This window comes from Hyla sarda, chromosome 8 (assembly GCF_029499605.1).
Source record: "Hyla sarda isolate aHylSar1 chromosome 8, aHylSar1.hap1, whole genome shotgun sequence".
NCBI classification, from domain to species: Eukaryota; Metazoa; Chordata; class Amphibia; order Anura; family Hylidae; genus Hyla; species Hyla sarda.
In genome coordinates, this window is record NC_079196.1 from 50,142,976 (window position 1) to 50,162,540 (window position 19,565).

Here is a 19,565-nt window from a genome sequence, read left to right on the forward strand (position 1 = left end):
CCTATCTGATATTGATCTATGGCCTAGCATAAGGTATGAGAACCCCTCTAGTCAACATTAAGGTTGGTGTCACATATGGTGTTTTGTTCTTCTCCCATACCACTTTTCCTGTCACATGTGTAAATGTGTGTAGTGAATTTTTTGTTGTTGAATCACATGATCAAAGATGTAACAGGAAAAAATGTGACTGGAAAAAACACAAACAAAAAACACACACTATCATATGAACATGCTACAAAAACTGCATTAGAAAATATATGAGGTCCCAAAAAAATTCTGCAGTTTTTTGGAGGCATCCAGACTGTCCATCATGAGTGAGACACCCCCCCCCCCCACCCCCCCTGGACTGCTAAAGCCAGAATGAGAAGAGATCACAATGAATAAAGTTACACTGAATCTTTTCCTGCAACACCGTATATGAGTCTAATCAGCTTCTCCAGCTCTATAACATGATGCTGATAGATTGGACATTACCCCATGGTGACAGCTTCCTTTAGAGAGACAAAAGATTTCTTCTTGGCTTGATGCCTGGATAGATATTGCTTTAGAGATTTGCCTTCTAGAATTGTACTTTGCAGTTATCCAATGTAGAAAACTGTTGTACTGTATAACTTATACGCGACAGAGATCCTAACTACAGCGTCCTGCTGAATTGTATGAGCTCTTCATATACCTGTCTAATAACAAGCTTGTTGACTATTTTCAAAGGCAACCAGCAGAATTGTGAATGCAGATGTGGGATGTAGTGGAGAGCGCATTCCTTTAGTGAAAACTGTTTTGGGTTGGTTGACGGCGGTTACCATACCGGAATAAACACATCCTGGCATCACAAACTTTAAGGGGTTAACAATATCTTGCCCCCCCCCCCCCCCCAGAGTTAATACCACCAGACCCTGCTACACTATTTAACCACCCCAGCTCACCACACATTTTTTATTTCATGTTTGACCTCCTAAATAACTTACACCTAAACTGGAGCAGCCAACATACCATTATTCAAGTGATAGAATACCACCAGATTTCTACTAGGCACCTTCAGTGACTGACTTATTTATCTTCATCACAAATGATAGCTAAAAGTGGACCTATTAATATGTAGATGAAGCTCAAGAACCCAGGAGGTGTCTCTATGGAGCCCAGGGTCAGCCATCACATCTCCTCTTATTCACCAGGAAGGGTGGTGGTAACCCAAAGCTCTTTCCATGGGAATGTTTCATTTTTATATTAATGAACAGGTTGCTGATTAGTCCATTTTAAATAAGTAATCGTAATCGTTTAAAATGTATTGTTTTATCTGAGGATGGTTGTTTCCAGCACATGGCATGTTTTAAAGCTGATGCTAGTTCCATTACACATTTATTGGTGCATCTAGGTTTCTGTGTATGTCCAGCAACATTGGGACCTTTAGCAAAATCTTCACGAACAGTGTATGAAGTGGCCACTCGGCCAACAAAGGGGAGAGGCAGAAATGCTGCCCCAATTCACCACTGCCTGCACTGTAAGGCTGGGTTCACATCACGTTTTCTCCCACACGGGAGCGCATACGGCAGGGGGCAGCTGAAACCTTGCTCTCCAGTATGCCTTTCTATGCGCTCCCGTATGAGTCGCCGGAGTGAAACGTTTGGTCCGGTTGGCTCATTTTTGCGCCTTATGCGCTTTTTCCCCGGACCTAAAACTGAGGTCAACCACAGTTATAGGTCCGGTTGTAAAAGCGCATACGGCACAAAAATGAGCCGACCTGACCGAACGTTTCACTCTGGCCGATACATACGTACGGGAGCGCATAGAAAGGCATACAGGAGCGCGAGGTTCCAGCTCCCCCCTGCCGTATGCGCTCCCGTATGGGAGAAAACATGATGTGAATCCAGCTTTACTCAGTAGGAGAATGAGGATCTGAGCCAGTTGTAAAAGCGCATACGGCGCAAAAATGAGCCGACGAGACAGAACGTTTCACTCCGGCCGGCTCATTGAAATGAATGACATACGGGAGCGCATAGAAAGGCATATGGGAGCGCGAGGTTTCAGCTCCCCCCTGCCGTATGCGCTCCCGTATGGGAGAAAACGTGATGTGAACCCAGCTTTACTCAGTAGGAGAATGAGGATCTGAGCCATACAACAGTGTAAACAGCTTCTGTGCCAGCAGAGGGCGCTCAATAGCTGTAAGCTGATGGCTGTCTTCTCAGCTGACACTTCCCACCATGCTATCATTGTGCTGCCATGCCTATCTCTGGGAGAGCTCCCCATCCCAACATACTCCAGCCATGTCAGGGAAAAAGCTGGGAGTTGACGGACAGATATTTGCTTTTAGAGCATACATGAAATGGCCAATTGTTTTAGCTTGTGGCCAGTAGATCTTGGGGAATATGTCATGGTATCTATGTGGCATGGACATGGCTCCCCTTGTTTTTGTTCTCCAAATTAATGTATATATATATATATATATATATATATATATTTATTTCATGCCATGTAACTGTGGTAATTGATTGGCTCTTCCATAAATCATTCTTGTACGAGCAGCCATTGCTATAAACATGCCCCCCCCCCCCATCTCCCGTGTGCACAAGATTAATCACCAACTACTTAGATTTCAACCTTGGACAAGGTTTTAAGGTTCCTAACTCCAATTACCAAATAAATAAGCTGCTTAATATGAATTAATTATTTGAACAAAGTATTACCGGAATGATTCATTAAACTACGTTATAGAATATCACTAGTACAGAGCTGTAGAAGAACAGCAGAAAATGTAGTAAAAAAAAAAACAAAAAAAAACAATCACCCATGAAACCCCCTCCTCAACTCCAGCGTAGGGCTGGGCGGTATATCGGTTCATACCGAATACCGACATTTTTGTGCTGCACGATATGAATTTTAACCCATACCGCAATACCGGTTTGGCCCCTCCCCCTCGAGAATGAATGAATCAGCCCAGTGCTGCGCTGTCCACACATCAGGGAACTAATCTTTTGTGACCTGCAAGCGCTGTTCTGCCCCCCCCCCCCAATTAATTATTAGCTCAGCCCAGCGCTGTCCCCATCAGGGTACTTACATGTCACCCGCATGCGCTGCCCTCCTCGTCCTGTTTGTTGCGGCCGCCAGTGCTGACACTCTATACCAGTGGTCTCCAACCTGCGGACCTCCAGCTGTTGCAAAACTATAACTCCCAACATGCCCGGACAGCCGTTGGCTGTCCGGGCATGCTGGGAGTTGTAGTTTTGCAACATCTGGAGGTCCACAGGTTGGAGACCACTGCTCTATACTGTATGCTGTATCCCTATGCCCGGGCTGCAAATAATAAACAAAATAAACTTTAACTCACCTCCCGTTGGTCCGGTACCGGCCTTACTTGTTTCCTGGGGACGTGAACGTAGGCAGCTGTCAGCCTATCACCAGCCGCAACGATGTTCTGCCTCGGCCTGTGATAGGCTGAGCCCACTGTCATGTAAGAAGCCGGCTTCTTATCACTGGCCGAGGCATAACATCGCTGCAGCTGGTGATAGGCTGACAGCTGTCAGACGTTCCCGTCCCCAGCGTAAGGCAGACGTAGGTGTGTTAAAGTTTATTTTGTTTACCTTCTGCAGCCCGGGCATAGGGATACCGCACAGTATAGAGTGTCAGCGCCGGCGGCCACAACAAACCGGACGAGGAGGGCAATGCTTGCGGGTGATATGTGAGTATTTACCCCGATGGGGATGTGGGCTGATAATTAATATGGGGGGGGGGGGGGCTAGGAAATACCGCTATATTCCGTGGAACTGCCAAAAGTTTAAAAAATACCATGATACATACATTTGGTCATACCACCCAGCCCTACTCCTTTCCTTGCCAGCATGAAGATGCGCTGTACTGAGATGTGAGCCAATCATTGGCTGCAAAGGTGATGTCAGTAGGTGGGCCACAGGACCTTTGCGACCAGTGATTGGTTGCAGCGGTCCATACCGATACAGCACGGTTAACGTAAACAAAGACTGGTAGGAGACCACTCACAGTAAGCCATGCAGTGGCAGGAGGTTTACAAAGTGAGTATAGTTTTCTTATTATTGTAGTGCATATATTACTTACCTGAGCGAAAAAATTAATTATTAGATAAACAAAAATATATGATAGGAGAAATGGATGGAGCACTCACCGGATATCTGTAAAAAACTTGTTTATTCAATATCTCAAATGACAAAACACTATAGCGGGAAGACAGAGATCATGCAGGTAACGTAAATAGGCAATGACCATTTCTCACCAAACAGGTGCTTCTTACACTCAGGAGGCCGAAAGACATCCACTATAGTAGAAGCTTCTTCTCCATGTACACACCTTCACCATATACATATTAAAGCCACTACATCTACTGTATATAGAGGTCATAGACAGAAAAATAAAATTGTATCTAAAAACCCATTTCTTTAATGAAGCAATAAGATTTTACCTGTAATAGGTTTCCAGGGGAATACTCTTCCTCCTCAAGGACCAGCTTGGACCCATACCAAAATGCCAGCGCGTAACAGAGGAATATAATAAACCACATGTATCCTGTGAAGAACCCCATGATGACGCCTTTCCTGATTCCCCAGCGCTGAGCATACACAAGATTTTTATCATATCTGTGCAGAGACAAATGATACAAAAGTCTTGTCAAAATCATGTAACACACTACATGTTCACAGGTTTAACCTTTTATGTTATACAAGATTTACTGTGGTCTCCGATGACATCTAAGTCATAGTCTTACTGGAATATTAAGTCTTCTTAGGAAAAAGCACAGAGAGGTAAAGCGACAGGCAATGCTCTCTTCCAACAGCAGAAAACCTTTCTTTAAAAGGTCATTTACAGTCGGATCCATAGAGTCAATGCTACTGAAGGTTAAGACTTCTTGGATTACTTAAAGGGGTACGCCGCCCCTAGACATCTTATCCCCTATCCAAAGGATAGGAGATAAGATGTCTGATCGCGGGGGTCCTGCCGCTGGGGACACCCGCGATCTCGGCTGTGGCACCCCAGACATCCGGTGCACGGAGCGAACTTTGCTCCATGCAGGATGACTGGCGATGCGGGGCAGAGGCTCGTGATGTCACGGTCACACCCTGCTCATGATGTCACGGCCATGCCGCCTCAATGCAAGTCTATGGGACCCCCGTGATCAGACATCTTATCCCCTATCCTTTGAATAGGGGATAAGATGTCTAGGGGCGGAGTACCCCTTTAATGTCTCAATGCTGGTGTAGTCAGCATTGAGCAAAACTTGGAATGGGGTTGGGTCTCAATGGGACATTGAAGGCTTATGATTATTTTGGTCTCTACTCTTTGCAACCTCTTCTTCACCTTTCCTAGTCATCCGCATTCATTTTCCCCTTCTCATTGTTCATCACTGACAGTGATCACTACACCTCACTATAGAGTAAGGATGGGCTGTCTTAGTTGTTCGGCATTACTACAACTCTCCTGGTAGTCATGCCCTTTGTATATAGTACCTGCCACTATCTTTTGTTTCTAGCCTGTGTATTGGGTGGGTTTCCAAGCTAGAGAACTTTTCATCAGCTCTTTCTCTTTACAATAAGGGGTATACAGATTGTTAACGCACACTTGAGAAAGCCAAAATGCACATGTAATGCTTAAAATGTGTGGCCTGTGATGCTAGTTAGTTTAACAGGTTTTGCGTATGGGTTTAAGCTGCACCTTTAAGACCTAATGCACATGTCATATTATGGCTCTGTACATCCTTCGGGAGTATGGACCTTTTTTTAATTAAAAATAACTTTATTCACAATCAGCCGTCAAACATACCTACGACATATGGCGATGCAGCACAGGTCATAAGGCAGCACATTATAAATTAACACAATGACTGAATATAGCGTAACAGTACAACATACAGCATGGGTCTCCCAAGGCTATATACATCATACCACATTCTACACTAACATTCCTGCACAAGGTATACAGTAGAAGTCTCTGTTGTAATAATGAGGCATACAAGTGATGTATACACAGAGCTTGCCTCCACTGGGTTCATTAATAGGGGGGATTACCGTACAACACCTCAGTGTAGGCTAACACTATCTGTGCATGTGTGCAGAAAATACATTAAAGGGGTACTCCACTGGAAAACATTTGTTTTTAAATCAACTGCCACCAGAAAGTTAAACAGATTTGTAAATTACTTCTATTAAAAAATCGTAATCCTTCCAGTACTTATCAGCTGCTGTATGATCCACAGGAAGTTCTTTTCTTTGGAATTTCCTTTCTGCCTGACCACAGTGCTCTCTGCTGACACCTCTGTCCATTTTAGGAACTGTCCTGAGTACAAGCAAATCCCCATAGAAAACCTATCCTGCTCTGGACAGTTCCTAAAATGGACAGAGGTGTCAGCAGAGAGCACTGTGGTTAGGCAGAAAGGAAATTCAAAAAGAAAAAACTTCCTGTGGATCATACAGCATCTGATAAGTACTGGGAGGATAAAGATTTTTTTAATAGAAGTAAATTACGAATCTGTTTAACTTTTTGGCACCAGTTGATAAAAAAAAAAAATTTCAGTGGAGTACCCCTTTAACTCCTTCACTCAGGTATATGCCATTTAGAAATGAAATCCTGTCTTATAGTGCATAGAGAGATGAACTGTTTCCTTTTGTCTTACAGAGGTTGTAGGCATTAAATAATCTTGTTTAGTAATGAGCGGCATTGCCCATATTCGAATTTGCGAAATTTTGTGAATATATAGACAAATATTCATCCTATATTGGTGAATTTCACTTATTCGCTATATTCGCATATGCGAATATTCGCATATGTGAATATTCGCATATTCGCGAATTCGAGGAAGAAAACAGTGAGGGGGTGGGCAACTTTACTATTGGTTGCTAGGGGTGTTGTTGATAACCTCTGACAAGTGTATTTGCATCATTCTAATTGGCCCACAAGTGAAAAGAAGGAATATGCGCATATGCGAAAAAAGAGAATATTAGTAATTTAGAATATATAGCGAATATATATTCGCAAATTCGTGAATTTGCTATATTCGTGATAAAAATTTGAAATGCGAATACTCGCGCCCAACACTAATCTTGTTTTAGAAGAAGGGTTCACATCAATATTGCGCCTTTCATGACATATACATGACGGAAAAATATATATATAAAGCCAACATATATGGACACAGACAGGTATGGACCCCATTGAATTCTATGACCTGGGCAAAGTAAGTCTTAGTACACTATATAATACACCACTCTTAAGTACTTACAGGTTGCTGACATATACATGTAACGGACGGCACAGTCTTGGTGTGAACTTGCCCTTACATGTAACATGGTGGGAAACTTAGTAACCTGCTCAATGTAGCTACAGCACCACTACAGGAGAGGTGAAGCATTACATGGTTTCCACTGAAATAAATTAGCTATAGATAAAACCTAGAAGCCTGCATAGTCCACCATAGTGTGAAACATTTTATCGATGTGGATCATGAATGAGAAACTCTCTTCTTAAAGGGGTACTCCGGCCCTAGACATCTTATCGCCTATCCAAAGAATAAGATGTCTAGATGCCTGATCGGGACCCCCGCAATCTCTCCTGCAGCGCGCACTTGTCATCAGCCTCACCGCGCGAAGATCGCTCCGTGTCTGATGACTCACAATACAGGGGCCAGAGTATTGTGACATCATGGCTCTGCCCCCTCGAGACGTCACACCCCACCTCCTCAATGCAAGTCTATGGGAGGGGTGTGGCAGCCGTCAAGCCCCCTCCAATAGGCTTGCATTGGGGGTGGGGCGTGATGTCACAATACTCCGGCCCCTGTATCGTGAATCATCAGACACGGAGCGATCTTCGCTCTGTGCAGCAGATGACACAGGGTGCTGCAGGAAATTGAGGGAGTCCCCAGCGTCAGGATAGGGGATAAGATGTCTAGGGCCGCAGTACCCCTTTAAGTTCCATAACAGTATTATTGGTTAAATGGGTCACAAACCTGTCCACTTCTTTCAATTCTCCGCCAAATGCTGCTACAGTTCTAATTCCAGACAGAACTTCATCAGCAACTGCACCGGCTCTAGCATAGGCCAGTAATTCTCTGCCCGTCAGCTTTGCGACCGCCTATAAAACAAAGGATAAGTAAAATAAGCAAATACACCCTGCTCAGAAAACAAAGGGACACGTTGGCCAGCGTCATGAAGGAGAAGACATCTTACCAGGGCCATCAGGGCAGCTCCAACACCAATGAGCGGGCTCACAGCTATGATCACCAAAGTCAACTTCCATCCATTAACAAATCCCAAAAGGAACCCGGCTAAAAATGTGGTAAATCTCTGGATAAAGATCCCCACTTGGTCAGCAATGGCGTCATTGATTTTGTTGATATCACTGTGGTGAAGAAGAAATAGAGTATTTATCATACATATCCGTTTAGGAGAATGAAATAAGAGAAGATAAGAGCAAAAGCCTTCATTGCTAGTATGAGCCTCTTGTAAGGTATTGGTTCTCCTAGTAGAGATCCAGCTGTTTCCTATACTTTAAAGGGGTACTCCGGTGCTCCAGCAGTTTGAACATTTTGTTCAGAACACTTGGAGTTGGACACTGTGGTCGTGACGTCACGCCATGCCCCCTCCATTCATGTCTATGGGAGGGGGCGTGTTGACCAACACGCCCTCTCCCATAGACACGAATAAAGGGGGCATGGTCTGAAGTAACGACCACTGCCGCAGGAAACATCGGTGTTTGTTTAGAATGCTGGGTGCTGTGGGAGATCATGGGGGACCCCAGCAGACATCTTATACCATATTCTTTAGATAGGGGATAAGATGTCTAGCAGCGGAGTACCACTTTAAGGCAATGCTGACTTGTTTTCAAAACTTACTGCTTTGTGCCAAAAGAATGGAAATTGCTTCTCCAGTGCCATCAGTTGCCATGAAAGTTTATATTCAACCTTTGAATAACCCATAAATCATGACTTGAAACCAGAATGGAGAATAGGTTGTAGTATATGCTACATGCAACCAGTAAGATCATTTTTCCTCTGGGGGGGATCACTTTTTTGCATACTTGCTGCAGAGAATTATAAAAAGTATTATATACGGATCTGACTGCAAAATGAATTAAGGACTCTTTCCACATTATATATCGTGTACAAAATGTAGGCAGTGGATTAACTCCCAGTGGTGACAAATGTTGTTTTTCCAATAAATAACTCAATGAAGTCTACACTTGCATCTTAAAGGGGAACTCCGCCCCTAGACATCTTATCCCCTATCCAAAGGGGATAAGATGTCTGATCGCGGGGGTCCCGCTGCTGGAGACATCTGCAATATACCCCTGTTGCACCCGGCATCCGTTTAGAGCGTCGGGTGCCACGCTGGAGCGCCGGAGGCTCGTCACGTCCCCTCCCAAAGACTTGCATTTAGGGGGCATGGCAGTGACGTCATGAGCGGGGCGTGACCGTGACGTCGCGAGGCTTCGCCCCGTATCGCCAGTCTTCTGGCATGGAACGAAGTTCGCTTCGTGCACCGGATGTGTAGGGTGCCGCAGCCGAGATCATGGTGCCGCAGCAAGACCCCGCGATCAGACATCTTATACCCCTGTAATGGCAGAATTAATAAATATGTCGATGTGGCTTTTATCATATATTGGAGCCCATGTGTTTTAGAGCACAGCCCATTTGGTATAGCATTTTTTTTTCTGTGTTTCTGTTAACAAAGCCCGAATCCTTGGAGTTTCGGGGTATATATCTGCTGCAGCCAACCACAGCAGCTTTGTATCTTTCTTTTGTTTTCTGGACATCAAATAATGGGTAATGAGTAAACCCTAATGGGGGTTATGCCTAAAACCGGAACCCCAAATGTAAGCCTGAACCCTGTCCTGGACCTTTACCTGTATTCCAACCCCTTATTTCCTCATTCTAGAAAAGAGCTTTGGGAATCAAATCTTTTTGCCTGTACCCTTATATCTTAATACTGATATAACCTTATCCTATACCCTCTGGAACATTGTTGTGATTTGTACTCTGGAGCCAGCACCTGGAACCTTGTTTATAAGTCTGCTGATTGCTTATTGTAGATTTAGCTCCACTCTGTACCCCAAAAACTGAGCCTGAGTCCTTGCCTTGTGTATATCCTGTACCCGGAATCTAAGATTGCTTTTTTACAAAAAATCTAAATAGACAAATCGCCAGGTCCAGATGGCATTTACCCGTGTTCTAAAGGAATTAAGTAATGTAATAAAGAGACCCCTATTTTTAATATTCAAGGACTCTATAGTGCCAGGGACTGTTCACCAGGACTGGCGCACAGAAAATGTGGTGCCAATATTTAAAAAGGGGTCATGAGGTGACCCCGGGAATTATAGACCTGTTAGTTTAACCTTCGTTGTATGTAAATTGTTTGAGGGTTTTCTAAGAGATGCTATTTTGGAATATCTTGATACAAATAAATGTATGACCCCATATCAGCATGGCTTTATGAGGGATCAGTCCTGTCAAACTAACCTGATCAGCTTTTATGAGGAGGTGAGTCCCAGACTGGACCAGGGGTAATCGCTGGATGTCGTATATCTGGATTTTTCCAAAGCATTTGATACGGTTCCACATTAAAGGTTGGTGCATAAAATGAAAAGGTTTGGGCTGGGGGAGAATGTGTGTAAGTGGGTAAGTAACTGGCTCAGTGATAGGAAACAGAGGGTGATATTAATGGTACTTATTCTGATTGGGTGACTGTTACTAGTGAGGGTAGCACAGGGGTCAGTCTTGGGTCCTGTCCTATTTAATATATTCATTAATGACCTTGTAGAGGGGTTGAATAGTAAAGTAGAAATCGCTGCAGATGATACTAAACTCTGTAAAGCGGTGAACACAATAGAGGACAGTGCACTGTTACAAGTGGATCTGGATAGGTGGGAGGTTTGGGCTGGGAAGTGGCAGATGAGGTTCAACACTGATAAATGTAAGGTAATGCACATGGGGAAGAAAAATCCAGGCTGGGATTATGTATTAAATGGGAGAACACTTGGGACGACTGACGTGGAAAAGAAAATTTAGCTGTAGTGACCAGTGTCGGGCAGCTGCTGCCAAGGCAAATAAAATCATGGGGTGCATCAATAGGGGCATAGATGCCCACGACAAGGAAATAATTCTAACGCTGTACAAATCACTAGTCAGACCACACATAGAATACTGTGTACAGTACTGGGCACCAGTGTACAAGAAAGATATAGTGGAGCTGGAGAGGGTTCAAAGAAGGGCAACCAGGGTAATACGGGGAATGGGAGGACTACAGTACCCAGAAAGATTATCAGAATTAGGGTTATTTAGTTTAGAAAAAAGAAGGCTTAGGGGCGACCTAATAACTATGTATAAATATATCAGGGGACCATACAGTGATCTCTCCCATGATCTATTTATACCCAGGACTGTATCTATAACAAGGGGGCATCCTCTACGTCTAGAGGAAAGAAGGTTTCTACACCAGCACAGACGGGGTTCTTTACTGTAAGAGCAGTGAGACTGTGGAATTTTCTCCCTGGGGAAGGTGATCATGGTGAACTCGGCAAAAGAGTTCAAAAGGCGTCTGGATGCATTTTTAGAGAGTAACAACATTGCTGGTTATGGATTCTAGATTTATAGGGACAGAACATAGATCCAGGGATTTATTCTGATGCCATATTTGGAGTCGGGAAGGAATTACTGCCTCTAAGATGAGTTTTTTTTTTTTTTTTTGCCTTCCTCTGGATCAATTCAACTCAGTAGGGACTCATTAGAGATATAGGTTGAACTTGATGGACTCTGGTCTTTTTTCAACCTTATGAACTATGTAACTATGTTTCAGAGACCTTTTTAAAAATAAAAGAAGCAACCTGATTGCTATGGGCAACTGGTTAGCTTTTCCTTTGCACAGGTTTTGATAAATCTCCCCAATTGTTTTCACAAATGTCTCTTTGCCGTTCGTGTTTGCAAAGGTGTAAGGTCACACATTGCACATCTGCAGCGTATTTGACTCTGCAGACACACTACTGACCGCCTTTGAAGTCAGCCTCCTACTTTGCCCATGTGTCCTGGTTTGTCTGCTCGTAGCAGCAATATGCCGCTATGAGCAGACACAGACTGAGCTGCAGGTCGCATACGCCCTGTGCAGCATACTCACAGACACTGCGGCACTAGCAGAGGGAGCGACCGCAAAGTACAAGTACACTGCGCATGCGCGCGTGCAACTCGCAGCTCGGTCTGTGTCTGTTCGTATATTGCTTCTATGAGCAGACAAACAGGACACATGGGCAAAGTAGGGGGCTGACTCGAAGGGCAGTCAGTAGCATGTCTGCAGCGTGAAATACGCTGCAGATCCACTACGTGTGACTTTACCCTAAAGCTGCTATTACTATGTCAAACTTGGCTCTGCTGCAACTGCTACTCCTCCCATTAACCCTTTGTGGTCTGTCTTATGAGCCATACTGTAAACCAGTGTTTCCCAAACAGTATGCTTCCACCACCACTATATAGAGCAGTGATCTCAAACTGTGGCCCTCCAGATGTTGCAAACTTCAACTCCCAGCATGCCCGGACGGCTGGCCGTCGGCTGTCCGGGCATGCTGGGAGTTGAAGTTTGCAACATGTGGAGAGCCATAGTTTGAGATTACTGGTATAGAGTGTCAGCATTCAATACCTTCTATACCATATATATATAACTTACTCAGACATCCTGGTGTTCAACTCTCCAACTGATGTGCAGTCGAACCACCCGATCTCCATCCTCATCACCTTACGAAAGTAAAGCTTCCTAATTCTCTGAATCTGTCGGGCAGCCGCTGTTACCCAAAAGCAAATCTGTAATGAATAATTTAAAAAAAGACTGAAATATCAACATTTCAGTAACAAATTACATAGCTACGTAGGGGTAATGGCTCTGTATTTCTGCTTCTGCATTTGCAATATTTTGTTCTAGGAATGTGTCTAACACTGTTTTGAATCCCTCAACCATGTCACCAGTTCCTGAGGTAGACTGTTCCAAAAGTTCACAGTTCTTATTGTAAAGATCAGTGGCATTGCTAGTGACGAGCGGGGGGGGGGGGGGGGGGTGCGGACAGCACAGGGTGAAACGCAAATGGGGTGAAACGCAATTCACCCTTCACTGCCTCAATACAGCAGTGTTTCCCAAGCAGTGTGCATCCAGCTGTTGCAAAACTACAGCTCCCAGCATGCCCAGACAGCTAAAGGATGTCCATGCTGGGAGTTGTAGTTTTGAAATGTCTGTAGATATCCTGCTTGGCAAACACTGCCATACACTGAGGGATATTAGCCTCCTGTTCAGCCCCGTCGCCCCGTCCATACGGAGGCCTATTGGGGTCAGATGAAGGACCTGAGTGCAGGGGAACAGTGGACAATGGCATGGCTGGCAGGTTACACAGGTAACACTATAAGCACTGTGCCCTGACCCCTGCCAATCCTCACTACCCCCCCCCCCCCCAGTAGTGAATTTTAACCCTGTACTGTTCTGTAATTGCATATTAACCCTGCACTGTGTGTATTATCCCTGTACTGTGACATCACTGCGTATATTATCCCTGTACTGTGACATCACTGTGTGTATTATCCCTGTACTGTGACATCACTGTGTGTATTATCTCTGTACTGTGACATCACTGTGTGTATTATCCCTGTACTGTGACATCACTGTGTATATTATCCCTGTACTGTGACATCACTGTGTATATTATCCCTGTACTGTGACATCACTGTGTATATTATCCCTGTACTGTGACATCACTGTGTGTATTATCTCTGTACTGTGACATCACTGCGTATATTATCCCTGTACTGCGACATCACTGTGTATATTATCCCTATACTGTGACATCACTGTGTGTATTATCCCTGTACTGTGACATCACTGTATGTATTATCTCTGTACTGTGACATCACTGTGTGTATTATCCCTGTACTGCGACATCACTGTGTATTATCTCTGTACTGTGACATCACTGTGTATATTATCCATGTACTGTGACATCACTGTGTATATTATCCCTGTACTGTGACATCACTGTGTATATTATCCATGTACTGTGACATCACTGTGTATATTATGCCTGTACTGTGACATCACTGTGTATTATCCCTGTACTGTGACATCACTGTGTGTATTCTCCCTGAACTGTGGCATCACTGTGTGTATTATCCCTGTACTGTGACATCACTGTGTATATTATCACTGTACCGTGACATTACTGTGTATATTATCCCTGTACTGTGACATCACTGTGTGTATTATCCCTGTACTGTGACATAACTGTGTATTATCCCTGAACTGTGACATCACTGTGTATTATCCCTGTACTGTGACATCACTGTGTATTATCCCTGCACTGTGACATCACTGTGTATTATCCCTGTACTGTGACATCACTGTGTGTATTATCCCTGTACTGCGACATCACTGTGTATTATCCCTGTACTGTGACATCACTGTGTGTATTATCCCTGTACTGCGACATCACTGTGTGTATTATCCCTGTACTGCAACATCACTGTGTGTATTATCCCTGTACTGTGACATCACTGTGTATATTATCCCTGTACTGTGACATCACTTTGTGTATTATCCCTGTACTGTGACATCACTGTGTGTATTATCCCTGTACTGTGACATCACTGTGTGTATTATCCCTGTACTGTGACATCACTGTATGTATTATCCCTGTACTGTGACATCACTGTGTGTATTATCCCTGTACTGTGACATCACTGTGTGTATTATCCCTGTACTGTGACATCACTGTGTGTATTATCCCTGTACTGTGACATCACTGCGTATATTATCCCTGTACTGTGACATCACTGTGTGTATTATCCCTGTACTGTGACATCACTGGGTGTATTATCTCTGTACTGTGACATCACTGTGTGTATTATCCCTGTACTGTGACATCACTGTGTATATTATCCCTGTACTGTGACATCACTGTGTATATTATCCCTGTACTGTGACATCACTGTGTATATTATCCCTGTACTGTGACATCACTGTGTGTATTATCTCTGTACTGTGACATCACTGCGTATATTATCCCTGTACTGCGACATCACTGTGTATATTATCCCTATACTGTGACATCACTGTGTGTATTATCCCTGTACTGTGACATCACTGTATGTATTATCTCTGTACTGTGACATCACTGTGTGTATTATCCCTGTACTGCGACATCACTGTGTATTATCTCTGTACTGTGACATCACTGTGTATATTATCCATGTACTGTGACATCACTGTGTATATTATCCCTGTACTGTGACATCACTGTGTATATTATCCATGTACTGTGACATCACTGTGTATATTATGCCTGTACTGTGACATCACTGTGTGTATTCTCCCTGAACTGTGGCATCACTGTGTGTATTATCCCTGTACTGTGACATCACTGTGTATATTATCACTGTACCGTGACATTACTGTGTATATTATCCCTGTACTGTGACATCACTGTGTGTATTATCCCTGTACTGTGACATAACTGTGTATTATCCCTGAACTGTGACATCACTGTGTATTATCCCTGTACTGTGACATCACTGTGTATTATCCCTGCACTGTGACATCACTGTGTATTATCCCTGTACTGTGACATCACTGTGTGTATTATCCCTGTACTGCGACATCACTGTGTATTATCCCTGTACTGTGACATCACTGTGTGTATTATCCCTGTACTGCGACATCACTGTGTGTATTATCCCTGTACTGCAACATCACTGTGTGTATTATCCCTGTACTGTGACATCACTGTGTATATTATCCCTGTACTGTGACATCACTTTGTGTATTATCCCTGTACTGTGACATCACTGTGTGTATTATCCCTGTACTGTGACATCACTGTGTGTATTATCCCTGTACTGTGACATCACTGTATGTATTATCCCTGTACTGTGACATCACTGTGTGTATTATCCCTGTACTGTGACATCACTGTGTGTATTATCCCTGTACTGTGACATCACTGTGTGTATTATCCCTGTACTGTGACATCATTGTGTATTATCCCTGTACTGTGACATCACTGTGTATTATCCCTGCACTGTGACATCACTGCGTATAGTATCCCTGTACTGTGACATCACTGTGTATATTACCCCTGTACTGCGACATCACTGTGTATTATCCCTGTACTGCGACATCACTGTGCATATTATCCCTGTACTGTGACATCACTGTGTATATTACCCCTGTACTGCAACATCACTGTGTATTATCCCTGTACTGTGACATCACTGTGTATATTACCCCTGTACTGCGACATCACTGTGTATTATCCCTGTAGTGTGACATCACTGTGTATATTATCAATGTACTGCAACATCACTGTGTGTATTCTCCCTGTACTGTGACATCACTGTGTGTATTATCCCTGTACTGTGACATCACGGTGTATATTATCCCTGTACTGCGACATCACTGTGTATTATCCCTATACTGTGACATCACTGTGTATATTATCCCTGTACTGCGACATCACTGCGTGTATTTTCCCTGTACTGTGACATCACTGTGTGTATTATCCATGTACTGTGACATCACTGTGTATATTATCCCTGTACTGCGACATCACTGTGTGTATTCTCCCTGTACTGTGACATCACTGTGTGTATTATCCTTGTACTGTGACATCACTGCGTGTATTATCCCTGTACTGTGACATCACTGTGTGTATTACCCCTGTACTGCGACATCACTGTGTATTATCCCTGTACTGCGACATCACTGTGTATATTATCCCTGTACTGTGACATCACTGTATATTATCCCTGTGCTGCGACATCACTGTGTATTATCCCTGTACTGTGACATCACTGTGTATATTATCCCTGTACTGTGACATCACTGTGTATATTACCCCTGTACTGCGACATCACTGTGTATCATCCCTGTACTGTGACATCACTGTGTATATTATCAATGTACTGCAGCATCACTGTGTGTATTCTCCCTGTACTGTGACATCACAGTACAGGAAGGGGTTAATGGGTGTTTTTTTATGTTTTGTTTTTTTAACTTTTTATTCAACAGTTTTTTTTTGTTTTTTTTACACAGTTAGTCCCCTTAGGGGACTTTTAGGAGGAATCATTAGTTTCCTCATACAGATCAATGTGGTTTTATAGAACCACATTGATCTGTGTGCTCTGTGCTCAATTGATAAAGCCTGGTTCTGCCAGGCTTAATCATTCACAGCGCAGCAGCCAGCACAGGACATGAGGTAAGCCCTTCAGCTACCTCAGCAGTGCATCGCTTGCCCGCGATCCATCCCACTGGACAAACAGGAATGGTTTAAATGTTCCTTTAGACACCGCTCTCAACTTTGACAGCGGGATCTAAAGGGTTAATAGCCGCCCGCGGCAATCGCCACATGTCGGCTATTTACACCGGCCCCAGCTACAGGAATCAGCTGGGGGCCAGCTGGTATGCTGCGGGCCCAATTTGGGAGCAACAGTTGCTGTCTCAGGACAAGCCGGCTAGTCCTTAGACGGCAACTGGTTAAATTTGATCATATCCCCTCTTAAAGTCTCTTCTCAAGACTAAACAAATGTAATTCTTTTCATTTCTTTCAATTCTTTCCTAGCTAAGATGTCCCATGCCCTTTATTAGTTTAGTTTATTCTTTGTATCTTCATAATGTCCCTTTTATGAACAGGTGCCAAAAACTAAACAGCATATTCCAGGTGGGGATTGTCTGGTGACAGAAACAACCAGTGTATGGTGTCAAAAATATAATAAAGCTACTTATATTATAATGTTATTAACCTTAGTGCATAGATCTCTCTATATTAACTCTGATCTCTCCCTTGTAACTTTTACATCAGGCCATACACAAAGCTCCAAATATGTGAAGAGGCACGTCACACTGAGCTTCAGCCTATCACTGGCCGAGGCGGGACATCGCTGCGGCCGGTGATAGGCTGAAGCTCCGTGTGACGTGCCGGGCTAATAAGACGTAAGAAGAATACAGCCCAGGGACCGAACACCTGTACCGGAGCTCCGGGGGCTCGTTGGCAGGTAAGAGAAAGTGTGTTTTCTTTTATTTTGCAGCCCGGATGGGATAACATGAAAAAAAGTGTGCACTGGAGTACTCCTTTAAGTGTCCAGTGGGCAGGATCATTTTGTGACTGACAGCCTTCTCTATATAAGCATGAATACAGAGATGTTAATCACTGACTCCTAATCCCAGAATGAGCTAAAATTTTAATTTATACATAACAAGTTATACTGAATCTTTTCCCACAAACTACATATATATAATCAATCTGCTCAACTCCTTCTGCTCTAGAACATGCAAGAAGACTGCTTACGTAATGTGATGGTTGAAAAAAAAGATATACATATTTAGGATACATTAAAAGAAGTTTTACATCTGGGGCTTTAACGCATATACAAACCTAATACTTCTTAAAGCTAGTAGTCTGCCACAATTGTATCCACTCAGGTAAAACCTCTTTACATACATTCTTTACATGCTTTTCATACTAAAGTAATCACACTGGAAGTTCTGTGTTATTGCATCACATTATAATTTAAGGTTAACTACCTCTGTGCTCCTCTGACCATCACACTTACTTGCATATATCCAAGAAAAAGGACAGCACACCCAATGCCCGCATAGTAAGCAGCAAACCTAGTCATTTCTAATTCAATATCCAGCGTACTGTCAGGAAATAATAAAAGAAATCAGACTTCATGTATAATTATGTCGCACATAGCACAATGATAGATATCAGTAAGTGTATATTAATATAATGGATAATTGTATCTCTTACCCGCAGCTTATTGTCTGATTATTACTTATATAATAGGAGCCTTCTGTCCACATGATAGTGTTATTGATGCAAGTCTTGTTGGGATCTCGGAGCTCTTGTAACTCCACATCATACAATATAAATGTGTCAATCATCATGCCGAAGACAAGCAACATACACGGCTGAGCGGCACCATGGATCACAGCAGCAAGGCCACCAAAGACCATCAGGCAGGTCTCTGAGCAAGAGGCAAACCTAAACTGGAGACACATCACAATTTATGAGTCAATTATTTCTATCTTTCTATCATCTACCTCACATCTATCTGTCTCATATCTATCTGTTTAGCTGTACTCGGGTATCTCTGGCTCTCTCATAGAGATACATGGAGGGCGCATGCTGACTCCCACTCTGTGCAGCAAGAGAGCCGGCTCACCGCGCAGGAGATTGGGTGGGCGTCCCATTGGTCAGACCCCAGCGATTAGCTACTTATCACCTATCCTGTGTATAGGGGATAAGTTAGTTTTCGCTGCACAACCACCTTTAAAAAGGTACATGAAGAATTGACTAATAATAGAAGTGTTACGCCGAGCGCTCCGGGTCCCCGCTCCTCCCCGGAGCGCTCGCTACACTCCTCTCACTGCAGCGCTCCGGGCCCGGGGCGCTGCGATACCGCCTCTGGCCGGGATGCGATTCGCGATGCGGGTAGCGCCCGCTCGCGATGCGCACCCCGGCTCCCGTACCTGACTCGCTCTCCGTCAGTTCTGTCCCGGCGCGCGCGGCCCCGCTCCCTAGGGCGCGCGCGC

General features: G+C 43.8%; 1 protein-coding gene across 1 annotated transcript in view; it reads right to left on the reverse strand.

Moving 5' to 3' along the window:
* Nucleotides 1-19,046, reverse strand: part of LOC130284387 (bile salt export pump-like) — a 93,583-nt gene extending 74,537 nt beyond the window's left edge. Inside the window, exons 1-6 of the mRNA XM_056534683.1 lie at nt 18,781-19,046; nt 18,581-18,668; nt 12,663-12,796; nt 8,181-8,352; nt 7,961-8,085; nt 4,427-4,601 (exon numbers count right to left, since the gene is read on the reverse strand). Of these exons, the coding sequence (XP_056390658.1) occupies nt 4,427-4,601; nt 7,961-8,085; nt 8,181-8,352; nt 12,663-12,796; nt 18,581-18,668; nt 18,781-19,031 (945 nt within the window). The 5' untranslated portion in view covers nt 19,032-19,046. The remainder of the gene's footprint in view (nt 1-4,426; nt 4,602-7,960; nt 8,086-8,180; nt 8,353-12,662; nt 12,797-18,580; nt 18,669-18,780) is intronic.
* Between the last annotated feature and the right edge of the window lie 519 nt (nt 19,047-19,565).